Source organism: Bos taurus, chromosome 2, assembly GCF_002263795.3.
Source record: "Bos taurus isolate L1 Dominette 01449 registration number 42190680 breed Hereford chromosome 2, ARS-UCD2.0, whole genome shotgun sequence".
Lineage (NCBI taxonomy): Eukaryota > Metazoa > Chordata > Mammalia > Artiodactyla > Bovidae > Bos > Bos taurus.
Window position 1 is genome coordinate 125,150,804 of NC_037329.1, and position 26,892 is coordinate 125,177,695.

The 26,892-nt window shown below is 43.3% G+C and overlaps 1 protein-coding gene across 1 annotated transcript; it reads left to right on the forward strand.

Annotated features, from left to right (window-relative positions):
- On the forward strand, nucleotides 1-24,720 carry DNAJC8 (DnaJ heat shock protein family (Hsp40) member C8). The gene is made up of 9 exons (XM_002685752.7): nucleotides 1-100; nucleotides 3,231-3,332; nucleotides 11,385-11,441; nucleotides 14,929-14,995; nucleotides 15,514-15,608; nucleotides 17,146-17,217; nucleotides 19,911-20,002; nucleotides 22,326-22,401; nucleotides 23,903-24,720. Exons 1-9 carry the CDS (start codon nucleotides 23-25, stop codon nucleotides 24,023-24,025), a joined length of 762 nt encoding a protein of 253 aa, XP_002685798.2. The 5' UTR covers nucleotides 1-22; the 3' UTR covers nucleotides 24,026-24,720.
- Nucleotides 24,721-26,892: the final 2,172 nt, after the last annotated feature.

Here is a 26,892-nt window from a genome sequence, read left to right on the forward strand (position 1 = left end):
ACGTGGTCGCTGGGCCGGGGAAATGGCGGCTCCAGGAGAGAGCGGGGCTTCGGGTGGAGGAGGCAGCACGGAGGAAGCATTTATGACCTTCTACAGTGAGGTAAACACGGAGTGAGGAATGGCGGCACTGGGGCGACTCCGCCCGGGGCTATCCTCCCAGTGGGAGAAGGCAGTGATCCTCCTGGCCTGGACCGTTGGGCGGCCCCTCCTGTCTGGCCTTTTCGGCGGTGGGGGACTTAGGGTGTGTGTGTGTGTCTCCTCCTGATACTGCAGGGGGGATCCCCTGGAAAACTAAAAAGGGGCGGGGGTCTGACGTTTGTGAGGAGGCGTCGAGTTTGGCCAACGAAGTGCTTGGGCGCGCGCAGAGTTCCCCAAGTTCGCGTAGTCGGGTGCTTTCTGCAGCTGGGAGATTGGGTCTACCTGGGGGCGAGTTAAACGGCTTGGTCCCCGTTTGTATTCAAAACGGAAGCACTCTCTACTCTTAGTCCTCTGTAGTGAGTTTTAGTAGTAGTTATTTCTGCCATTCAAGAATGCTAGGTATTGTGCATCATGCCATGTAGGCACTGTCTCCATTTTACAGATGACATACCTGGAGGTTTAGGGAGGTGAAATAATTTGTTCAGGGTCTTAGAGCAGATAATAGTTTGGTATCATGTTAGGACGGGAGTAAGTTTGGTTTGAGACTTATTTACTGTCGGTATCTCCATCGGGCCCTGCGTAGTAGTTACTCAGTATTTGTTGAGTGAATGAATGAATGAGTGGATGAATGAATAAATGAAAGAAAAGGATGGTTCTTGGAGTCATAGGACCTCGGATTGGATTTTTGGATGGCTGTTAACATGACTGTGACTGAATTCTTTCAAGCCATTGATTTTGCTAATCAATTTTCACGTTTGTAGAACGAGGTTTATTATTAAAACAAGAGTTTTAATGAGGGTTAAAAGAAAGCTTCATAAAATATAAAGAAGAAGCTACTTTGTAAAAGTTAAAAACAAGACTGAATGTGAACTTCTTTAGCTTGGCGTGGATTTGAGGAATGGAGTTGCTCTCTACCTGGCTGTGATGTATTCAGAGTTAAGCACCGTGTTAAATTCACCTTTTATCTCTGGTATTTGTAACAGTGCTCGCTACATAGTTGGGCTTCCCTAATGGCTCAGACGGTAAAGAGTCTTAACTGCAGTGCGGGAGACCCGGGTTCCATCCCTGAGTCGGGAAGATCCCTTGGAAAAGGAAGTGGCAACCCACTCCAGTATTCTTGCTCCGAAAATTCCATGGATGGAGGAGGCTGTCAGGCTACCGTCCGTGGAGTCGAAAAGAGTCGACACGACTGAACGACTTCACTTTTGTTACATAGTAGTTTCTCCGAAATAATACATTGTAAAACAACGTAGTACATCCACTTATAGTCTACTTTCAAAATGCCTAATTCACTTTGAAGTGTTAATTTGCTGGTAGCAGTGTTTTCTGGTGGCTCAGATGGTAAAGAATTTGCCCAGCATCTGCTGGTTATACAGAAGACCCGGGTTTGAACCCTGGGTGGGGAAGGTCCCCTGGAAAAAAAGAATGGCTACTCTCCAATATTCTTGCCTGAAGAATTCCATAGACAGAGGAGCCTGGCGGGCTACAGTCCATGGGATCGCAAAGAGTGGGACACGACTGAGCAACTAACAATAATGAGTACTGAACAATTATAGGGGAACTTGTTTTAATTTCTTAATTTTTTTTTAAAGCAATCCTGGTTTGTTTAAATTTCAATGTCAGTTTCATTTGTGAGCTGTATTGCACAGATGACTGTTTTTTGTTTTTTTTGTGGGACGGAATATTTTCTCCTGGGGGCAGTGACTTATGACTGTTTTGCTGTAGTTTGCTCTCATCTTAGCTACCCAGCAATTATGAACAGAAGGGTTTTCATGAAATGAGTTATATGCTCATGGGCTATGGGTTTCATATTAGGTACTGTACAACCATCATGGGTGTCTGATTTTCCCTTTTGTGGCCCCATTGAAATGAGCCGTATCTCTTTGAAACTCCAGCAGTGCTAGAGCTTGCCCTTCAGACACTTTTTTTTTTTTTTTAATCTACACATTCACTGGCATGGTTTGTTTAATGAGAGAAAATGCCTAAAGGAGGACCATTTAATCATCATTCAACTAATGTTTGTTGAGCACCTGGTATGCACTTCGCCCTGTATTGTTTAGCTCCTTGGAGAAATGGTAGTTGACAGCAGAAAGAAGAATCCTGTCTTCATAGGGCTTTCATCTTATAGAGAAGGCTAAATAATGAACAGATGTACAATATAGTGTTAGGTAGTGGTAAGTGCCATGAGGAAAAATGAGACTGGGAAAAAGAGAGTATGGTGGAAGGTGGGGAGTGGCGTGCTGTTTTACAAGAGTTAAGAGGGAAGGTGCTGAGAAGGATTAGCTTTTCCTGTTATTGAAATCCTTTCCAACTCTGTTTTGGCCATAGAAATAAAGATAGTATATATAATATGTCAGAGGTTCATTCCAACTAAAATTTCAGTTCTGACAGTGGCACCAAGGATGTTTTTCTGGGGCTAGCCTGGTGCTTGTTCTCCTTGGTATCGTGTTCAGGTCAGGGATTTTCCTATTAGAGTTAGAAAGATAGAGTTATTTGCTCCCTCCCATGTATTTTTTAGGTGTACTTTTTTTAGTGTCTATTTCAGTGTAATTGTATTTTTCCTTTCTTAAAAAGTTGTGAATTAAGTTTGAACATTCACAAGTACATCTTCCATCGTTAGAGTAGAAACTCTTTGAAGGTAATAGCTGTGACATATTTATTTTTGAATCTTCTTGCTCCCTGCTCTGGAGTCAAACTGTTGGGGTTAAAATTCTGGTTTATAACTTGAGTGATTGGGCAAAAATCTGAGTGGTTACAAAAAAGTTGAGTGGTTACAAAAAAGTTGAGTGGTTACAAGTCAGTTGACCAAACTCTTAGATTTGTTATCTGAAAAATGTGGATAATGGTGGTACCTACCATAAGGGATTGTTGAGAAGAATGAACACCTGTAAAGGTTTTGTAATTTCACATTATATTAAAAGTCAGTAATTTGTAGCTGTTGTAATTATTCCTAAAGTGTTTAGCAAAGTACCTTGAACATGTAGACACGCAAATAAATGTTTACTGACCATGTCAGTGAGTTATTATTGAGATGACAATTTACAGTTCATTACTGAGCTTTACTAATGAGGTTTTTATTCCCTTTATTTTAGGTGAAACAAATAGAGAAGAGAGATTCAGTTCTAACGTCCAAAAATCAGATTGAAAGATTGACTCGTCCTGGTTCCTCCTACTTCAATTTGAACCCGTTTGAGGTGAGCCGTCTGATGTTAATGTGGCCTGCAGTAAGGAATTTTACCTAGCTGTGGGCAGACTTACTTCAAACACACACCTAATTGGTACTGTGCATAGTTGGAATTGAACTTGGGTGGCTTTATTGTGAGCAGAGCTTGCTGTCATCTTTTAGTAACCCAGATATATATAGATTTATTTTCAGGTGTGATGGAATAGCTAGCCTTGGTAAATTTAGGGTCTTTGATTTAATTTATTTGTTAAAACTTTCCTGTTTCACCACGATAAAATAACTCAACAAGCAAAAAATGATCATATGATTATAGACAGGCATGTAAACTTTTGAATTTCCTTAGTTTTATAACTTCAGACATTTCCTGATGATAAAAGTAAATCATGTTGTTATAAAAATTAGAAATATACAAATAGCAAGAATAGTCATGTATAATTCCATCTGAGAAAACAGCTGTTTATTTAAAAAAAAATTTTTTTTATTTGAAGTGTAGATTTTTTTTTTAAAGTATTATTTATTTATTTGGTTGCACTGGGTCTTCATTGCTGCGAGGGGTCTTTCTCTAGTTGTGGTGAGTGGGGACTACTCAATGAAGTGTGCAGACTTCTTGTCATAGCGGCTTCTCGTTAGATTCAGTTTATGCAATGTTGACAAGAATAGCACAGAAGTGACACTGCATTGTCTCTGTCACCTGTAAAGTGGAACATGATTTTGATTTAGCCTATTACTAGTGATGTTAAGTTGATCTCTTAAAGAAGTGCCTGCTAGGTTTGCTTATGAAATTAGCTTTTTCCCCCTTTCTAGGAACACTTTGAGAATGTGTGAATATACTGTCCTTGTCGAGGTTTCAGTTTATTCATTTGTCAGTGTAGACTTGGGGTTTCCTATTTTATTCAGTGGGTTATGATTCAATATTATTTATTCTGATGCTCAGATATCCCAGATTTGACCAGCAGGTTACTTTTAAGCCCGTGCTTGCCTTTTCTTTTTATTTAATCATTCTTTGATTCATAGGCACTCTTGTACTTCTCTGAACCTAGCCTTGAATTAACCATTTCTTTGAGGATCTCTTGAACTCCTTTTAATGAAGAAGGATATTTAGAAGTCAAGATTTGGGTGCGGAGCATACCCATTGCCATTGTCATTACTCCCAGGCCCTGTTGGTAGATAGGGCTAAGGCGTGTGTGTGTTTGTGTGTACACACACATACATGTATTACATAAAAGTTCAACCCAACACCATAGGGTTTATTCTAGGACGTTTTTCTTCCAGTGTTCATAGTTCCCTTCTCTGATAGCAGTCTGGCTCCTGTTATCTTAAAGTACTGGTATTTTATTTATGCATTTGGCTGCCTCGGGTCTTCGTTGTGGCACACAGGATCTTCACTGCGTTGTATGGAATCTTTGGTTGCGTTGCATGGGCTCTCCAGCTGTGCCACGCAAGCTTGGTAGTTGTGGCACTCAGGCTTAGTCGCTCCTTGGCCTGTGGGAACTTAGTTCCCTGATCAGGGATCAAACCCTTGTTCCCTGCATTGCAAGGCAAATTCTTAACCAAGGCCCTCCCACTGTCTCTAATATATATGTTTACTTAATTGATCCCCGTGTATGAATCTGATCTCCCATCCCTTCCCTCGTGTGAATGCCCTCCTCTCCCTGCTTCACTCTCACACCAACCCCAGGTTGCCTCACTATGCAGAAACCCTTCTCCCCACCTCTGAACTCTCAACTCCACTGCCAGGTCACCTTTGATGTGGGTGTGGGTCTCACCTGGCTCTGCCCTCCGTGCCTGCCCTCCAGCTGCTGGGAACTGTCTTCATCCTTCCTGGGTCCGGCATCCTCCCCACCAGGCAGGCATCCTTCCTGTTCTGCTCTGGCTTTGACACCCCGTGTTAGGCTACCTTCCTCTGGGAACACCCTCGTCACCTTTCTTGGGTTCAGACTTCATACTCCAGATCACTCCCTGCATGGAGGTCCTCTTCACTCTGCTCATGTTCCAGCTCTCTGTGCCAGTAATACCTGGGCTCCTGGTCCCAGTTGGGCTGCTCTGTTACTTTGATGCCCTCTTCCATGGACACCCACCTCACTGTGCCTCGGCTTGCACACCCCATGCTAGGCTTGGGTTTCACGGAGATGTCCTTGTTGGGCTCCTGCACTCTGTGCCCATCCATATTGGCAGTCTCACCCTGCTTAGGTTCTGACACCAGGGGGCAGGCTGCCTGTCCATAGAGATGCCCTCTTCAACCCACTTTGGCACTTCCTGTCGAGTTAGCCTTCTGTGGATGCTCTTCTCACCCAGCTTGGGTTCCAGCACCACGTGACTGGCTGACACTCCTCCTGGGGTTCCTGTCTTCTTTGTCCCAGGTAGACTCTGACGCTCTGCTTTGGCCATCTTGACTTCCTACCCAAAGTAGATGTCTACTTTGCTTGGTCCCACTTAACATATTTGAAAGAGAAGAAGAAAATGAAAAAGCTGAAACTTAATCATAACTAATCATTAATTAAGCATAACTTAACTGATCATTAATCATTTAGTTATGATTTTGGGGAGGACAGAGGGGAAGATGATATATTTGAAAGGTGATAAAAGAATCCGACGGTATATCCATTCTGTTGTATTTTAAATTGAGATAGTATATACTGTGAAAAAAGTGAAAGAGGAGAGTGAAAAAGTTGGCTTAAAGCTCAACATTCAGAAAACGAAGATCATGGCATCTGGTCCCACCACTTCATGGGAAATAGATGGGGAAACAGTGAAAACAGTGTCAAACTTTATTTTTGGGGGCTCCAAAATCACTGCAGATGGTGATTGCAGCCATGAAATTAAAAGATGCGTACTGCTTGGAAGGAAAGTTATGATCAACCTAGATAGCATATTGAAAAGCAGAGACATTACTTTGCCAACAAAGGTCCGTCTAGTCAAGGCTATGGTTTTTCCTGTGGTCATGTATGGATGTGAGAGTTGGACTATGAAGAAAGCTGAGTGCCGAAGAATTGATGCTTTTGAACTGTGGTATTGGAGAAGACTCTTGAGAGTCCCTTGGACTGCAAGGAGATCCAACCAGTCCATTCTAAAGGAGATCAGTCCTGGGTGTTCTTTGGAAGGAATGATGCTGAAGCTGAAACTCCAGTACTTTGGCCATCTCATGCGAAGAGTTGACTCATTGGAAAAGACTGATGCTGGGAGGGATTGGGGGCAGGAGGAAAAGGGGACGACAGAGGATGAGATGGCTGGATGGCATCACCGACTCCATGGATGTGAGTTTGAGTGAACTCCGGGAGTTTGTGATGGACAGGGAGGCCTGGTGTGCTGCGATTCATGGGGTTGCAAAGAGTCGGACACGACTGAGCGACTGAACTGAACTGATACTGTGAAAGGGAATCACTTGATTGTATAGCTTACCCCTTTATTCATTAAGATAATTCCTGTTTCCTGTGGAGATCTGATTGCTGAGGAGTAACATTGTTGGGACTAGGGTGAATGCTAGGATTTTGCTCTCCTGCCAGTTAATGTGGTTCTGGAGGTGGAACTTACTGCTCCATAGCTCCTGTCCTGGTTGTAGGAAGTGTGTGTGAATGTGTAAAGAATACGGTAAGGTTGACACACTTGAGGAGGTGCAAGGTGGTGTTTAAGTTTGTAGGACTCCATGACTGTCCATTAGAACTTTTGTCTTTTCTATTTTTTTACAAATACGCTGGCCACTTTGTAGTACGATGTCATCGTCGTCTCTTTAAATTGAAGTGTAGGTGATGTTCAGTGTTGTGCTAATTTCAGATGTATAGCAAGGTGAGTCACTTGTGCATATATGTGTGTGTGTGTGTGTGTGAATATATATTCTTTTTCAGATTCTTTTCCATTATAGCTTATTACAAGGTACTGAATATAGCTCCCTGTGCTGTATAGTAGTAGGTCCTTGTTGTTTATCTGTTTTATATATAAAAGTGTGTATCTGTTAATCCCAAATTCCTAATTCATCCACCCTCCACCCTCATTGTCTTCTTGTAAAGTTGATTTTTGGCCCTAAGTCAGGATTAGGTATTCCTAGAAATTTAGGAAATCTTTCTGTTGAGGGGGAAAAAAAATCTTGTTTAGAAAAAAATCTTCAATTTAGGGAAATACTTCTGTTTCTTCATGCAACAACTCGAGACATCTAAATGAAGCAGACTTTTCTCCAGAAGTAAGCAGACTGGTCTTTCCTAGTAAGAAGTGATGTCATAATAACTGTCCTGTTGGCTGTAAATTGAAATGTGAGTAGTCGTCCAATGTACCATTTTACTGAGCAGCAGGTAGAAGAGGGATGCTGAGGGGTCTTATTACAGGAATTCTAATCCACAGGGCATTCCTTGCCCCCGCCTCCTGCCATTAGTGCAGCTCCCTATTTGGACATATTTCTAACCTTCAGCTATTATCCGAGCATCTGTCTCTTATGCATCCTAAGAATGTCTCCTCCCCCACTTCTTTCATAAGCTTAGATGAATCTGTGCTCCTGCTCAGTCCTGCCTTCTTCATGTTCCTTTTTTCTGTTTAACTTTAAAGCCCCAGGAGGCAGCACCACAGACTTGTGTTTTCTGTTTATCTTGTTTGGCACTTTGGAAAGAAAGATATTTGTCTCACAGGACTCTGGAACTTGCGCATTATTCACAGGTCAGAGAGTTCAGATATGACCTAAGACTGGATTTCTCTTTCAAGCAGAAGATCCTAAAGGTGACAGTTGCACTTTATTTGAGTTCAGGAACTTATATTGATGTAAATGCCACAGTCAAGCGTTTTCATTTCTGTGTGATGATTTATTCACTCGCTGAGGTCCAAGACTGTGGATTTTTCTTTGCAGCATCTCCAAAGCCTGAGACATAGTAGGAGCTCAGAAAAATCTTCCAAGAGTCTGAACAGACCTGTGTGCTTCCTTAGAGTCATACTGATTGACATAGTATTTATCATTTTGGTAAGAATTACTTGTGACTTGTCTGTTCCTTCCTTTGTGGACCTTAAATTCCAAGAGAACAGTAGTGAGCACAGTATCTAGCAATCCCAGTTGCTTATACATTTGTATTGAATGTATAAATTGGCTTCAAAGAGGTTTGGGCTGGTATAGGCCTGTTGTCTTTACTGTTTCATGGCTACGTATGGCACCTGCAATGCTTAAAGATAGGAAAGGAGCTGGATTAGCTAACTTTGAAGGCACTCAGTGAATGTATGTCACAGTGATCAGTGTATGTACGATCTGAGTCTTGGAAAAATAACTTTGGCATGTGTGTGTCGGTATGTGTCTGTTATACATTTTTGTTGTTGTTTAGTCGCTAAATCATGTCCACCTCTTCTGTGACCCCGTGGATTGTAGCCCACCAGGCTCCTCTGTCCATGGGATTTCCCAGGCAGGAATACTGGAGCAGGTTGCCATTTCCTTCTCCAGGAATCTTCTCAACCCAGGGATCGAACCTGTGTCTCCTGCATTGGCAGGTGGATTCTTTACCACTGAGTGACTGGGAAGCCCTATATTTATACATACCCCATCATTTTTGCCAGATCATCTGAAAGTAAGCTGTAAACATTGATGCTTCATGCCTAAGTATCTTAGCATGCCTCTTCTCCAAACAAGAACACATTCCCACATAACCACAACACTATTACCACACCTAGGAAAGACCACATTACTGCAATTCAGTAAACATCATCAGGCATAGAGTCCACACTCAAATAACTCTAATTGTCCTAAAAAAAAAAAAAACCCAAAACCCTAAGTTATAACTGTTTTAGTTTTTAACCTGGGAACCAGTCAAGGTTTATGAAATACATTTGGCATGATTGGTTCTAGATTGTAGCTTTATTGAGGCTTTTTTTTTCTTTTTTGTGAGGGCAGGATGATTTCCATCCTTTCACGTTCATCTGAACACCTTTTTGGGTGCGCTGGACTTCCATCTGTTTGCTCCAATGCATTCCTTTTTTTCAGAACCAGGAAAGGTAGGGTTCTCTAAATATTTGTGTGTGTGCAGTTATCTCCCTTTGTCTATAAATCTCATTTAGCTGCATTTTTCCTTTTGAGTGACTCCCCGCACCCCCAATTCCTTTCTCCTTTGGGGTGGTATGGTGGGGCACACTCATTCTTGAAAAGTCTTTGTTTTAAAGATTTTCCTTTTCCCTCATCCACAGTTGTATGCCTGATATTTGAGAATTGGTATTCTAAAGAAGTCTCTTGAATGTAGGGGTGATTCAGCTTCCTTGCCTACCAATAACTCTGCTGCTGTAGGTGGGCTGTTTGAATGTTTGGACAGCTTGCTATAAATCTTGACATTACTTGTTGTCAAGTTTTTCTGAGACCCTGTAAGCATCTGACTAAGTTTGGCAGATTATTTTTCAGTTTTAACTTCTTTGGTATGTATTTTTCATTTCAAGATTTTTTTTTTCTCTTTATCCCCTTTAATGATAGATCATCAGTTCTATTAACCTCAAACACACTTATAGCTGACCTCTGTCATCTTTCCTAACCAGGCATCTCAAGCTGTAATATGATTCAGATCACCTGGGGATCTTGTTGAAATCTTGATTCTGATTCAGTCACACTGACGTTGGGGCCTGCTCTTCTGAATTTCCAACAGACCTTCTCACCCTGTGCCCTTTAGCCCTTCCTTACGCCTTGAATACTAAGTAAATAAATAGATACTATGTTGAATCTATGGAGTAAACTGTGAAATCATCTGGTTTAATTGTATTTCTTATAATGAACCCTTCTTTAAAAAACTGTGTTTATGGTAATTTAAGAAATGTTTTCCCTTATTTATCTTTGCATTTCTAAGTGTATAGCAGCATGTTCAGCAGGTAGTAGCTACTGTGTAAATGTTTGAATGAATCTATGTTGTGGTGGTGGGATCAAAATCCTTGATGAGGAATGTCAACACCAGGATACCCAGGGTTGGAGAAGAATGATAAAATTTGTTTTTAAACCGTATTGAGCCCAAAATAACAGATCTTCCCGCCATTTCACTGTGCACTAGTTCTGCTGAGCTGGAATCGGAGTTTCCTGGAGTGAGCCCCAGGCGTTGCTCTCAGGTTTCCACTCCGGGTTGAGAACCATTGAGCTGTGTAAATTTTAACATGGAGCCAAGTCGCATTTCTGAATTGAGGTGAAAATCAGAATATATTTAAAGTGATGAAAGGGAAGAACTTCCAACCAAGAATATGCTACCTGGCAAGACTCTTGTTCATATTTGACAGAGAAATCAAAAGCTTTCCAAACACTCAAAAGTTAAGAGAAGTCAGCACCACTGAACCACCTTTACCACAAATGCTAAAGGAACTTCTCTAGGCAGGAAACACAAGAGAAGGAAAAGACCTACACAAAATAAACCCCAAACGATTCAGAAAATGGTAATATGATCATACATATTGATAATTGCCTTAAATGTAAATGGATTAAATGCACTAACCAAAAGACAGACTGCCTAGATGGATGAACACGTGTGCATGGATCTCCACTTACCACATCACTCTACTTAAGCCTCCAAATTGTATGTAATAATTTTATAAATGTTTCCATTATGGCTTGCACTTGTAATTATCTTTTATTTAGTTTATTGTGAAAACTGATAAACATCTTTTACTGTTGTTATAAAAATCAGATAGTCTTGTGGGGGGGTGCTTTATTTGAAAATCAACAGTTTTCCCTCATTTAAAAAAACAAACAGGTAGCCAGCCTAATTATTTCCTTGTTGAGTTGCTATACTTTTTCCACATTTGCAAAGATAAGTTAGAGGGTGGGTGCTTTTCTTAATGAAAAGGAGTGAATGAAGGAGGAAGGCAGCATTTTTCTCATGGTCTGGAAGCATGTACTGGTTATAGTGTAATTTATTATTTTTCTGATGGAGTGAAAGTAACCACTGAATTAATTGAGAACCCTGAAACACTGTCACTGTTACTCTGTTACAGGTTTACTCATTTCTCTTTCTTGAACATTTTTTAAAACTGTTCTACAACACTGACAACTGTTAGATGCCAATTATAATTATTGGGGATCTCTTAAACCTATAAATTCTTTTAATCTCTTTTACAATTTTGATTTTAATTCTTCCAGGTTCTTCAGATAGATCCTGAAGTGACAGATGAAGAAATAAAAAAGAGGTTTCGGCAGGTATGGTACTGTATTCCTGTAATAGGTGGAGTTTGAGCCTTTTGAAAATGTGTTGAGCACATGATTTTCTTAGGACTTAACTGTTACAACTTTTGGGTGAAATTTTAACTTTTTTTTTCTTCAATTTTGTAATTCTTAAAAAAAATTACAGTGACTTAATCTTAAATAATTGAATGACCATAGCTTACCTATGATTGGAGAAGGAAATAGCAACCCCCTCCAGTGTTCTTGCCTGGAGAATCCCAGGAACAAGGGAGCCTGGTGGGCTGCCATCTATGGGGTCGCACAGAGTCAGACACGACTGAAGTGACTTAGCAGCAGCAGCAGCAGCTTACCTATGAATAGGATGAATTTAACATCCAAATAGAATCTCTCCAGCCCCTTAATTAAGAGCGGGAAGTACAAGATAGAGTAGAAAGCTTTCACGAAGTCATACCTTACAGTACTTACCAAATCCCCTGGCTTCTAGGAGAGAACATGTTAAATGATTCATAGTAGTGATTTACTTTTAAGATCCCATTCCTCAATAATTCTATCTTTTGTGAACCTATATGAATACTCAAAAGATACCTGATTTAATATAAAGAGTGCTTTCAGAAAGTTCTCTCAGAAAGGAGATCCAAGACCTCTGATTATTACTCATTCTAATATTTAATAACTCAGACTGTAGAGTTTATAGTGGCCTTTTAAAACACTCTTCCAGTCTGGGGCTTCTCTGTTGGATCAGATGGTAAAGAATCTGCCTGCAGTGCAGGAGACCTGGGTTCGATCCCTGGGTTGGAAAGATCCCCTGGAGAAGGGAATGGCTACCCACTCCAGTATTCTTGCCTGGAGAATCCCATGGACAGAAGGGCTGGACGGTCTACAGTCCATAGGGTCACAAAGAGTCAAACACAACTGAGCGACTAACACTTTGACTTTCAGTCCAGTTTTGACAGCTGAGTAACCCCCAGCATTTTCCTGTATGAGCTGAATAATCATACTCCCTCTAATGTCTTTGGAAATTAAAATTTCTTTATATTTCATGCCTTTAAAATTTCTTTTTTCTTCAACTTACATCTTTTATATACTTTATTTTAAAAAGTTGTTTTTTGGCCGCACTGTGAAGGATGGGGATCTTAGTTCCTCCACCAAGGATCAAACTTGCACCCCCTGCAGTAGAAGCATAGAGTCTTAACCATTGGACCACCAGGGAGTTTCCTGTGATTGCTTTTTCAATACAGCCATTGCCTTTCCATTGCTGACTCGTAATTATCTTCAGATCTATTATTAAGCCAAGGTGTTTTTAATCTTTGCCTACCCAGTCATTTCCCATGATATAACTTGATAGTTTTTTTTGGTTCCTGAGTTCTACTCTGCACTTATGTTCAGCGTTTGCCTCTTTTTCTAAAATTTCTAGTTTTCTAGTGTAGTACATTAGCAGTTTTCCCCAGTTAAATAAGCATTTATTCAAATTCATAGTCAAAACTTTTAGACTATTTATGTAACAATACAAAGAACTCAGATTTTTTATTTAGTTGTTAATAGGCCCTAATAGTGGAGAAGGCAGTGGCACCCCACTCCAGTACTCTTGCCTGGAAAATCCCATGGACAGAGGAGCCTGGTAGGCTGCCGTCCATGGGGTCGTGAAGAGTCGGATACGACTGAGCGACTTCACTTGCACTTTTCACTTTCATGCATTGGAAAAGGAAATGGCAACCCACTCCAGTGTTCTAGCCTGGAGAATCCCAGGGACGGATGGCCTGGTGAGCTGCCGTCTATGGGGTCGCACAGAGTCAGACACAACTGAAGCGACTTAGCAGCAGCAGGCCCTAACAGTTAAGAGTCTGTGCTGGAGCTGTATGACTTGAGTTTCAGCCTTGGCTGTACCTCTTACAAGCACTGTGAGCTCTGGCAACTTACTTTCAACTTTTCTGTGCCCTGTTAGCTCATTTGTAGAATTCATGTAACACTAGTGACTACCTTGGGATTGTTAATAAGGATTTGAATGAGTTACACACAAGCAGTTAGAATAGGTCTTCTTTATGTGCTGTTGTTTATGTGTATTGGTATGCTAAGTTCTTTACTTGCATTATCTCATTTCATCTTTACAACAATCAGTGATCTAAAGGTATATAGTATTGTCCCACTTACAGAGGAGGAAACTGAGGCGGAGATTAAGTGAACTGTTCAAGGTCTCACAGGTAGTTGGTGGTTGCATTTGGAATTGGAACCCAGGGTTCTGGCTCCAGTAGTGCTGGGCTTAGCATTAGATGCCCACTTGCTTTCATCCCAGCACAATCCCTGTGTTCAAGCTGTTTCTGTCTTTGAGTGACAGGTCAGTGGTTCTGAAAGGGTCACCTGTGGAGGTTTTGTTTTTAATTTTTTAGTCATAAGAAGTTTTAATTATATTTTAAAAAGAAAGAATAAAACAATGAGAGCCCATATATTCACCTTCAGTAGCTGTGTATTTTTGGCTGAATTGTAAATTACAGACACCATGATACTTAATACCTAAATACTGAAGCAGTTATCCCACCAAAGTAAAAGAGGACATTTTCTTTTTTCTTTTTTAATAGGAGTATAATTGCTTTACAGTGTTGTGTTTCTGCTGTACAACAATGTGAATCAGCCATAAGTATACATATATCCCCCCGCAAAAGGACATTTTCTTGTATAACTGCCTGTCGCACCTAACAAATCAACACCAGTTCCTTTGTATAATATCATCTGATACCCAGTCTGTTGCTGTGTTATGCTCAGTCATGCCTGACTCTTTGCCACCCCATAGACTGTAGCCTGCCAGGCTGCCCTGTCCATGGAATTTTCCAGGCAAGAATACTGGAGTGGGTTGCCATTTCCTACTCCAGGGGATCTTCCCGACCCAGGGAAGGAACCCACATCTTTTTTGTCTGCTGCATTGGCAGGTGGATTCTTTATCACAGAGCCACCTGGGAAGTCTGTGATACACAGTCTAGTAGAGATTTAAAAGAGATTTAAAAAGTACAGATGCCTGCGACTCATTCAGAAGGTCTCAGGCTGGAAAGTAGACCTCTGTATTCCTGAAAATCTTTACAAGGTTCAAGCATAGCTGGAACTGAGAGCTACTGCTTCATATTAGAAATTCTTTCAGGAAAGAGGTGATATCTCAGACCTGTTTAATCCTCTTTAGTGCTCCATACGAGAAACATAAAAGGAACTTGGTACTTTTCATTTTTCCCTTCCCTCACCCAAAGTATCAGAGCATCTTCATGATGCCAGGCTGATATTTGTTCTCAACTAGCTGTTTTCCACCTGTGTGCATTCACCTGTTGATATTTGAATTTTATTAAGGACTAATATAATACCTCTGGGCATTTTATGACATTTATTAATTTGTAAAAAAATGCTTCTGGCTAACTGTTTTTGCCCTAGTATCTTAGAGCTTTTGGTTTTAGAGAGGTGCAGTGCCGGTGAAGAGTTGCTAAATGTTCCTCTTACTGAAAAACTAACTTTTCTCTGATTATAGTTATCCATACTGGTGCATCCTGACAAAAATCAAGATGATGCTGACAGAGCACAAAAGGCTTTTGAAGGTATTTGTAAATTTACCTGCTTGTGAGTAACATTTTGTCAATGCTAAAGACTAATTGTTCCTAGTCCTGGATCAAGAAAAGAATGTTGTAGTTTTGTCTTCTGGTCATGAAGAAGCTGTGGTTTTCAGAATAGTTGTCATTCAAAGCAGAATGTTACTGTTTAGAAATAGGCCTTAACTTTGCTTAGTTAAAACTTTTGTGTGCCAACAAAGACTATTTCTGTGTAGGCTCATTTTTTTTTTTCCTTTGAACATAAAAAATAATTGGAAGAATTTGATCACTGAATTAAATCTAGATATGGTGTAATTAGCCTTGAGTGCATATTTAATTTTCTTCCAAGGCTCTCAAAGAAAGTCATTGCCGTAGTTGTATGTTTTTAAATTAGTGTAACAACAGTAAATAATTTAACAAAGTAGGGAATGCTTTTAGATGGCACAAGTCCATTTGCACTGCCTGAGTAGAGTTCAGACTTTGAGAGGGTGTTTGCAGAAACAGTTAATTTCAATGTTTTGCATTAGCTGTGGACAAAGCTTACAAGTTGCTACTGGATCAGGAACAAAAGAAGAGGGCCCTGGATGTAATTCAGGCAGGAAAAGAATACGTGGAACACACCGTAAGTATTTATAGTGCTGCTATGTTTACAGGAAGTATTAGTGCGCCTTGGGCACCCTGCAGGAGGGTGAACGTTACTGTTGACATAGCAACGCCTGCCTGGCCTGACTGCCCCTGCGGTCTCCGCTTCTTTGCGGTGGCTGTGGTCATGCACAGTGCGTGCCTGAAGCTGGCCTTCACTCCTGGCGCTGAGGGTGCGTGGCCAAGACGCTGCACCTACCTCTTCCCCTAGCCCTCCTGTATGTGGAAAGCTCTTCTTGTCCTCTCGGCACTGTGCCCCGTTCTGAGAGTGCAACAGTAGAGCAGCCACGCTGCTGGTTGGCCCTGGACTGTTATCCTTGTCTCTGTGGAAGAGCTGAAACAGGGGCTTGAGGAAGTCTGGCAAGGGCATATGAGTACATTTTTACAAAAAAATAGGAGGTACATGTCTGTGTTAATAGCAGGGTTGGGAAGGACTCAGCTGAAATGAATTCAGTTATAGCTGGCTGTATTTTTTTGCAATACCTAAATCTCCTGAGTGGTAGGAAGTGTTAATAAACTATCTTAACTATTTTCTAACTAGCTATCTTAAGAGAGGTCTTCATTTTAATTTTTCGCCTGCTGGGGCAAAACTTTTGAGGCTGTTTTATAAGGGCAATTTCTATTGGGAGTGAATATAGATGTGACCTTTTATTTGAAGAGCTTTGGTATCTGTAACAACTGTATAACCAATCATAGTGATGAGGCCAGTTTAGATGAAGGAAATGAGTAAAAAGAAGAGACAGACTGCCATAATTGTGTCTTGTTGGTCAGACGCTGGAATTCGAGGGCCAGATTCTGGTAGACACCCAGGAAAGGACCTGACGATTTGTCCACTAATTATTGTAATAGTTACCCTTCCTCTGTATTTTGCCTGTAAAGGAGCTACCACTCTCAGGCTGTCTGACCACAGGGTGGCAGTAGGGCCTTTCTGAGCTTGGAAGGCACTTGGCGTTTTGCTGGACTGAATGGTAATTTATTGGAGTAAATGCCATTCTTATGTGAATGGATATATTTATTTTCTGGGGGGATCTCAATGGTGGCCAAAATGATGTGAAAATTGTTGGTTTAAGAAAGTTTCCCCGTGACAGTTACCCAGAATGCAGGTGTAGAAATGCCAGAAAACAGTCACATTTGATGCCACAAATTCTGTAGCTTCTTTAAAACTTGAAAGATCTACTTTCTTTGCTGTAAACACATAACCACAAGCCCTGAAAGATAGATGCATAATCTGTTCAATGTGTCAAAGACTCTTTGGATCTGGCCTGAGATGTGAGTTGGGGACAGCGCCCCTGTTTGTCCCCCGGTGTTGGATTTTAGATGAGGTTGGAGAAGGGACCCTGGTTCCTTTTTTTCTTCGATTGCATTGCTGGTTTGGAGGGGAGGCAGGGGCTTATCTTTTTTCAATGCAGACTTTTTGTTACAACTGTAGAAAAGCGCACACATCATAAGTGTGCAGCTTAATGGATATTCTCAAAGTATAAGTGCTCATTTTTTGATGGAAAAAAAATTCTTTTTAGGTGAAAGAGCGAAAAAAGCAATTAAAGAAGGAAGGAAAGCCTACAAATGTGGAGGAGGATGACCCTGAGCTGGTAGGTTCAAAACGGGAAAGGCCACATCCTCTCGTGTGAATGCTTCACAGCCGGTGGGTTAAAGAGAGGGAGTTGTGAAGACTGATGTGCGCATGCTGGAAGCAGTTTACCTTAAAATATTAACATGTACATTCATTCTGCCTTTTGAAAAATCCAACTCTTTGGGGGACAGAGGACTACGGCTTTTCCTTTGAGGATGTGTCTGCTTGTTGGAGCTCACGCTTGACTTCATAAAACATGCAAAACATCGTCCATAGTTCCTGTTTTTAATTACTCCTGAAGAACATTGCAAACTGCAGTACCTATGAAGCAGAGCAAGAGCAGAATCCTAGATTGTTGTTTTCAGATACCTCACCTGTACCTTGAATTCAACAGCAGTTATTTTTAGAGTCTTATGTTTGACTCTTTCTAAAGCATTCCACTTGGTTTTAAAAGAACCAACAAGGGCGTCCCTGGTGGCTCAGTGGTAAAGAATCCACCTGCCAGTGCAGGAGACTTGGGTTCGATCCCTGATCTGGGGAAATCCCACAGGCCTCGGAGTAACTAAGCAGGTGTGCCACAGCTACTGAGGCTGGAGTTGTAGAGCCCAGAAGCTGCAATTGCAGAGCCCACGCGCAGCGGCTACTGAAGCCTGCGTGCCCTGGAGCCTGTGCTGTGCAACAAGAGAAGCCACCACAGTGAGCAGCCCGTGCACTGCGGCCTGAGGGTAGTCCCTGCTCACCACAGCTAGAGAAAAGCCCATGCAGTAAGGAGGATCCAGCAAATAAACGCACCAACAAACATTTGTTTTTATAACCACATTCATCAATTTCTGTGATGTTTTAAATCACCTAAGTACGGTGCAGTTGCAGCTGGGATAGTTAGCTTGGGGAGCAACCACAGTGACTCTGGGTGCACAGCTGTCTACCAGCTGTGGGTACCCGTTGTGCTTCAGGTTATAATATGCTTCCGGGGAAATGCCAAGCATCGGTCGATCCTGTGGGCTCTTCAGTGGGGATTGGTTAAGAGAGAGATTCTACTTATATGTTTGTGTCTCATTGCCTCACTAGCCTGAAAAATTTCAGGTCATCTTAATCTTGCCTCAAGTTAGGTCAAGTAACTTGACCCACGTGCTTATCTTAAAAGATTCATAGAGGGGCAGCTGTCTTGCCAGGGCTGCTTCCTATCAGCTTCTTCCATCAGCAGCTCGTCCCTGCTTCTGTGTGGTAGGTAACACTGCTTCTTGAGAACTGTTAGGCCATCTTTTCGGCTGAATTTTGGGTTTACTCCATTTTAGTATTGTAGTTTTTTCTCCTCAGCCCTACTTTCCCTTCTCTTTATCCTTTTTAGTCTTTTCTGAAGACTCTTATATATTCCTTGGTCCTTCTCTGTTGTTAAGAACCTTAACTTTTTTTTAGTTATTCCCCTCCCCCCACCGATTCTAAAGGAGCATATGCTAATGATAGAAAAATCAGAAAAAGCAGATAAATACAAAAACATTAAAACCACCAGAAACGGTCCATCCAGGAACTTTTAAAAATATTGAAATATTCCTGTGGCTTCCATCGCCTCTTTCATTGTCCTTGTTAGGGACTGGAGTTTGCCAGCATTGCTTTCCTTGAGCGCTGCCTGGCAGGTAACAGTGTTCGGAAGTGATAGTAATTGAGGATTCCTTTATTCCCCTTTTTCTCCATATATCCCCCTTTACTCTAGTGTTTTTGAATTTAGGATATAAACCCTCTGAAATCTGCATGATGGGTAATTTTTTTATATTTCTTTGTGTATTGAAAATATACAAAGTGTTTATATTATGTTACAAATATAATATGGTGTTATATGTTTCTGTCAACGTGTGAGTCAGAATACAAGTTCAGCTGCATGCAACTGAGACCCCAAATGATGGTGGTTTGAACGAGTCGGTGCCCGTTCTCTCCCCAGTGTAGTCGTCTTTGGGAACATGGCTGCTGGACTGTGCGATTCTAGGGCTCAGTGTCCTTTCTGTAGCTCTGCCACCAAATGTGTCGACTTCATTCTCGCAGTCCAGGAGATGTGGTCACCCCTCACGGCAGGGTAGAAGGAGAGGCCAGGAAGGAAGAGGTGTGCTCCCTCCAAGAACATTCCAGAAAGTAGCTGCATCACTTTTCCTCACAATTCATTCACTGAAACTTCAGTTACATGGCCACAACTAGCTACAGAGAAGCCTGGGAGGTGCAGCATTTATGCTGGGTGGCCATGTGCCTTGAGATAAGGGATAGTGCCAGAAGGGGAAGGGATAATGGGGTGAGGATGGGGATAACTAGTAGCTCTGCCTCAGTCGAGAGACTTCCGGGACCAGTCTGCTTTACGGCACCTGCGTATCTCTAGTTGTACCTCAAGTGGTGCCTCACTCAGACTAATTATAAAATATATGTACAAAGAAAAATTGGAGATTATTTTTGCAAGTTGGAAAGGGCCCTCTGAAATTTCAGTGGTTCTGATAAGCAGGTCGAGTTACTTTTGTTTTCCTCATTGATGCTTTTTTTACCAGAGCAAGGCTCCTCTGTATCATCCCCATGTGGAAGAGTTCATAGACGGATGTGTTATTTATCTCCCAGGAGAGAGCCAGCATCAGTTTTTCCTTGTTGGTCTAATTTGCTTTTGTCCTGGGCTCTATAAAAAAATTTAATTCAAATTGCTGATAAAATATTTACTTTACTTTTTTTTTTTTTTGGTAGTTCAAACAAGCAGTATACAAACAGACAATGAAACTCTTTGCTGAGCTGGAAATTAAAAGGAAAGAGAGAGAAGCCAAAGAGATGCATGAAAGGTATATATTGGTATATTTGTTTAATGTTAATGTTAAGTCACTTGCTCAGTCGTGTCCGACTCTTTGCGACCCTGTGGACTGTAGCCACGAGGCTCCTCCATCCATGGAATTCTCCAGGCAAGAATACTGGAGTGGGTTGCCATTTCCTTCTTAAGCCATGTCTAAATACCTAGAGTAACCAAGATGGTCTTTGGGGATTTTTCTGATGAAGCAATTACTCTGCAGTACATCATTTAAGTACTTGAAATAGCAAAACTTTGTAATCACTAGGGTAAGGAATTCTGTCTGACTTCTGGGAAATGTTGAATAGGTTTGTTCTTAGGGCGTTTATAATCAAGAGTGCCGTGTGTTTTCTTCCTGATTTCCTGGAGTGATGATGTTCAAGCTGGTTTTAGAAAAGGCAGAGGAACCAGAGATCAAATTGCCAACATCCGCTGGATCATGGAAAAAGCAAAGAGAGTTCCAGAAAAGCATCTATTTCTGCTTTATTGACTATGCCAAAGCCTTCGATTGTGTGGATCACAATCAACTGTGGAAAATTCTGAAAGAGATGGGAATACCAGACCACCTGATCTGCCTCTTGAGAAATTTGTATGCAGGTCAGGAAGCAACAGTTCAAACTGGACATGGAACAACAGACTGGTTCCAAATAGGAAAAGGAGTTCGTCAAGGCTGTTTATTGTCACCCTGTTTATTTAACTTATATGCAGAGTACATCATGAGAAACGCTGGACTGGAAGAAACACAAGCTGGAATCAAGATTGCCGGGAGAAATATCAATAACCTCAGATATGCAGATGACACCACCCTTATGGCAGAAAGTGAAGAGGAACTCAAAAGCCTCTTGATGAAAGTGAAAGTGGAGAGTGAAAAAGTTGGCTTAAAGCTCAACATTCAGAAAACGAAGATCATGGCATCCAGTCCCATCACTTCATGGGAAATAGATGGGAAAACAGTGGAAACAGTGTCAGACTTTATTTTTCTGGGCTCCAAAATCACTACAGATGGTTACTGCAGCCATGAAATTAAAAGACACTTACTCCTTGGAAGGAAAGTTATGACCAACCTAGATAGCATATTGAAAAGCAGAGACATTACTTTGCCAACAAAGGTCCGTCTAGTCAAGGCTATGGTTTTTCCAGCGGTCATGTATGGATCTGAGAGTTGGACTGTGAAGAAGGCTGAGCGCCAAAGAATTGATGCCTTTGAACTGTGGTGTTGGAGAAGACTCTTTAGAGTCCCTTGGAGTACAAGGAGATGCAACCAGTCCAATCTGAAGGAGATCAGCCCTGGGATTTCTTTGGAAGGAATGATACTAAAGCTGAAACTCCAGTACTTTGGCCACCTCATGTGAAGAGTTGACTCATTGGAAAAGACTCTGATGCTGGGAGGGATTGGGGGCAGGAGGAGAAGGGGACAACAGAGGATGAGATGGCTGGATGGCATCACTGACTCGATGGACGTGAGTCTGAGTGAACTCCGGGAGTTGGTAATGGACAGGGAGGCCTGGTGTGCTTCGATTCATGGGGTCGCAAAGAGTCGGACACGACTGAGCGACTGATCTGATCTGAGGCCAGAGCCTTCTGTGTGAATAGTGGCTGCAGTTTTGGTGAGTATTTAGTACTGTGCAGTGCACTGTCTTAGAGTGTACTTACTGCCCTAAAGGATGATTTGTCTTCCTCATCAGAAATCTTAAGGCTGGGGCTTCCCTGATGGTTCAGTGGTTAGAACGCCATGCTTTTGACTGCTGAGGTAGTCTGGTTCGATCCCTGGTCAGGGAACTAAGTAAGATCCCAGAAGTCAAGCAGTGTGACCAAAAAAAATAAAAATAAAAAAATCTTGAGGTTAATTTAGTTTACATATTTTGTATTGTTGATTGGTGTTCAGCAATAACTAGGTTTTGTTAGTTGGGATTGTGTGAAGTGGCTTGTTTGGGGATAGGGTTTTGTGCAGAAATCCTCTTGAACGAGAACTTTTGCTGTTGTGATGGTCACTGTCACAGAAGTAAGGTGGCCTGGCTTCTCGGGATGGATTTGTCAGGGTCTGAGCCCAGAACCTCCAGTTAGTGTTGGCTGGGCTTTGATGACCTGATCTGTCCATCTCTGTAACGGCAGTGCCTGTATTTTGCCCCGCAGCCCCGCCCACGGTCTCATCTGCATGTTTTAGAATGAGACGTTCGTGAAGTGCTCTGAGCTCTTTCCAGGAGAACCCTAGGGAGTTGGCTGACTTTGTATGCTGGCTTCTGTGGGGAAGATGCCTAACTTGTATGGTTAACAGAGTCTCCAAGTACCATCTAAATCCTGTGGTTTGGTTTTCCCTCTAGGAAGCGACAACGGGAGGAAGAGATTGAAGCTCAAGAAAAAGCCAAACGAGAAAGGGAGTGGCAGAAAAATTTTGAGGTAAATTTCCAAGGTGACGGGGGACTTTTATTCCAGAGGGAGAAGGCTTCCCAGCTGAGAAACTTGATTGCTGGGCAGTCCCAGGACTGCCTGGGGCAGACTGTCAGGGAGACTGTAGGGAAGAGTAGGGGCTTTGGGGACCAAGTCCTGGCTCAGCCGCCTCTCTGCTCCGGAGCTTGTTGGCAGGGGTGTGACAGGCACAGCTGCCAAGTGGGCTCAAGACAGTGGGTCACACATTTAATTTAGGGATAAACGTGGAGCAGTGCCCCACTTAGAGGTCTGTGAGTAGAACCTGAGGTTCTTGTAACCCCTGGTGTCCTGCCTGCAGAGAGACTTCGGGCTTGATTCCTCTTTGACACCTGGTTCATCCTTCAGAGGCTCAGCCCAGTTTCCTGAATTGAGCCACATTTGGTCTTATCTTCTGTTAACATTTAGGATTCAGGGTAGGGATAGGCTAACCAGAGATGCTGGCTTTGTTTCTGTCCCGCCAAATGTGTGCAGAGAAAGAAAATGAGAAGGCCCCTCTGTAAGGGGAAGGATTCCTGTGGCCTTCCCAGCACAGCTGGCCGGGCATTATGCTGATTTCACACCTCCAGCCAAATTTTAAGGGGCAGAAGGAAGGTTTGGGGGAAAGAGTGACTGTACTGTTGGCCAGACAGGTGGCTTTGAGCAAAGGATGCAGCCTCTGAGCCCTGGTGTCTTGGTTTGTGAAGTGGCATGACACACCGCAGCTTTTTGTGAGGGTTAGAAATGTTATTGTTCAGTCACTAAGTCGTATCTGACTCTGCATCTCCACAGACTGCAGCACACCAGGCTTCCGTCCTCCACTGTCTCCCAGAGCTTGCTCAAGTTCATGTCCATTGAGTCGGGGATGCTATCTAACCATCTCATCCTGTCATCCCCATCTTTTCCTGCCCTTAACTTTTCCTAGCATCAGGGTATTTTCTAGTGAGTCAGCTCTTCACATCAGGTGGCCAAAGTATTGGAGCTTCAGCTTCAGCATTAGTCCTTCCAGTGACTGTTGAGGGTTGACTTCCTTTAGGATTGACTGGTTTGATCTCCTTGCAGTCCAAGGGACTCTCAAGAGTCTTCTCCACAAGAGTGCTTCTCGTCAGCACAATTCGAAAGCATCAATTCTTCAGTGCTCAGCCTTTTTGTTATGGTCCAACTCTCACATCCATACGTGAGGATTAGAAATAGCATGCGCTGTTATTAGAAATAGCACTAAATATTTAGGCCAGAGGTCCCCAGCAAAGGATAGCCTCATTGTCATGAGTTTTACTTGTCTCCTCCTCCTTTTCAGCTTGTGGCTTCTCCTGCCTTCTAGGGGGTGGTATGACTCTTTCTTGGGCCCATGGAAGTGGGGGGAAACCTCTGCTTTGTTATACTGTGATTATTCCAGAGGACCAGGCCAGGTCAGCATACAAGGGGGATGGCAGAGCAGGTGTAGCCCTTCCTGTCTCCAACTGGTTTCCTCACCTCAGACCCCTTTTGTGTTTAGGAAAGTCGAGATGGTCGCGTGGACAGCTGGCGAAACTTCCAAGCCAATACGAAAGGAAAGAAAGAGAAGAAAAACCGGACCTTCCTGAGACCACCAAAAGTAAAAATGGAGCAGCGTGAGTGACCGCCAAGGGTCACGGCCACAGAATCCTCCCCAACTGTCTCCCTCCTGCTTTGAAGGACTCATTCTTTCCTCCCATTTTCACCCCAACATAGAGTAGTATTTGCTTTTTAGTCCATTTTGTTTTCAGTACAATTTAGTACCGATCAGAGTAATTCTTTTGTACATTGAAATGAGGGGCTCGGTTTACAAAGAAACCTCCCCCGATCCTCACCCCCCAGACCAACTGGGACCGGAAGGTGCTGCCTTCTCTTCCCACAGCCTGTAACTTAATGTTTTGTACTTCACTGAAGTGTGATGGTTAGAAGCGTCGTGTGTAGTCTGTGGAAATCATCCAGTTAAACACACTGCTGACACTGGTGTTGCCGTGACTTCAGAGACAAGCCTGGGCCACCTTAGGAAGCCCCCTCGCTTCAGTTCCTTGCTTCTGGGCGTGGCGTCCTTCGAAGCTCCAGATCAGATGGGAAGGCCACCGGCACCCAGAGTGGTCACTGGGCGCCCCGATGTCCCTGGAGTCCGGCATGTGCTTTCCCATCTGACTGGCCAACCCGCGTGGCATGAGGCTCCAAGCCACCCGACCTGTTCACTTTCCAAAGAGCTAGCCGTGCTCCATCCCGTACCGTGGTGTCCTCGCCTGTCTGCATTTGTTAGTGGTAATATTCTGTATGTGTAATAAATTTTTATACCCTAACCACTCACGTACTATTGCTCAGGTGTTATTCCACGGGTGGGTCTCTTGTTGGGCTTGGCCCAGCTGCAGAGTGCTTTGGATTTGGACAGACCTGGTTTCTGACCACTTACGTGCTGAGCCCTAGTTTTTTTCACCTGCAAATGGGAATATAGATCACTGGTTACTTTTAGGGAGGATTAGCTACAGCTTACATAAGGTAGCTACCATAGTGCTCAGCTGGTGTTGCCAGTGTTATTTCTATGAGATGAAAATACTGATTCTTTTGAGGATTAAATGAAATAGTGTATGGATGCATCTTGTCAATGGTATATATACTCTGGTGTCCTGCTGGCTGAGAGAGACAGGACTAGCCCTTGGGAGGGACAAAGGAGAAAGAAAGCTGACACCTGAAATGTGAAGATAGAAACTGGGCGACTTGAAGCTAGACTTTGACAAAGTTGTGCAGTAAAGAGTCCAGTAATCGCCGAGGTGTGATGTCTGGTAGTGTCAAGAGATCCTCCAACTTGTGACTTGCTTCTCTGTGGGAGGGGACAGAAGCTTGGGCGTCTTACTGTCCTTCTAAGTGCAGCTGAGCCCAAACTGCAGGTGACGAGACCACCAGGGTGGCTGGGTGGGGTGGAGAGAGGAAACTTTAGTCACCCTGTGGAGTGACCCGTCTGAGGCAATGCTGCCCCCCCTGCGCTGGGAACATCCGTATTGCCCCCTAGCTTGAGCGCCCCCACCTCACTCCAGGATGGGTGTGTACTTGCCCACCCCTTCCCTGGAGGTTGTGTGGTGGTCACAGTTCAGCTGGCTTTTGTAAGCTCGTGAGGACCAGGCCCTGTCTTTGTCCCCAAGGAGGCTGTGTCAGTGATCAGCTCCAGGTATGCTTGTGAACCCAACAAATATGCTGGCTTAGAAGTAAAACGTGAACGCCATGGGCCCTTGGCACTGACCTCATCTTCCTGGAGCGTGTGGGTGGTGAACCGGCATGAAAGGTTCGTGTGCATCCACCCTCCGAGGAGGGGACCTTTGATCCTGTTCTAAGTAGTTGGGAGTGCTTCCTGGAGGAAGTGACCTTTTTGAAGTTGGACACAAATGGGGCCTATCTTCTCACAGAAGTCTGGCGGCGGGCTGTCTCCGGGGTTGTACATGACCTCAGCAGTGCCACCGAGGAACCTGGCTCTTCCTTGGCCTCCCCTCTCTCCTCTCAGAAGGACTCATCACCTTACAGCTGCAGCGCCTCAGGTGGTGGCAGCACACACACCTGCTGCCGAGCAGGAGTCATTCCAGCAAGCAGAACTCCCCCGAAGGCGCCATTGGCCCAAAAGCGCAGTGTGGCCACCTCTAACTGTAAATCTGGGAAAACAGCAAAGGAGAATGGGCAGCCCATAGATCAGGGTGTGCCCTTGGGACTGGATACCTACTATTTCCAGTAAAGTCTTGTTGGCAAGAAAGGAAGAAAGGCAGATTGACTGGCTTAGGACAGGACTTGAGGGGAAGATGTTTCCATCAGAGGGAATGGTGTGTGCAAAGCCCTGGAGGGAAGAGTGTAGAAAATTCATGGAACTGAACACCCTTTTGTCATGCCTGGAGCAGAGAAGTGGGGCGAGGTGAGACGAGAGAGATCAGAAAGTCAGAAATTTGGGTTTCAGCCACGACATCCTCTTTTCCCAGATGGACTAACGCCTTTCCATTTCCCTTCTGGCACAGGGTAGCCACAGACCCACTTGGGAGGTCAGCAGTGGTCCCAGCCCATTCCCATAACCCTGCTCAGAGCAATCTTTTCAACGATGACTTTTCCTGAGAGAGAGGTGCGTTAGGCACTAAACCAGCTATGTTACTCAGGCCAGGCATGGCCGTGGCAACTGGTCCAGCCCCTTCATCCGTGAATAGTGGAAGGGGCTCCTTGGGCAGGAAAGGCGGGCTGGAGGCACGCCAGGGTCCAGAAAGAATGGGAGGCTAGATGAACCACTTTTCTTCCTGCAGTTTGCTGTGAATAACAGAGGTGATCCCAGCACTGCCCATCTCCCAGCCTGCAGCTCAGTGCTTGCTGCCTGTGGGCCACCCTGCACTGAGCCAGTTAGGGGTCACACCCAGGCATTTAGACCTCAGCTTCATCACATGTCAAGTGAGAACCATCGCTTTAAAACGAGGTGTAGCAATGGAATATTACTCAGCCATCAAAAAGAATACATTT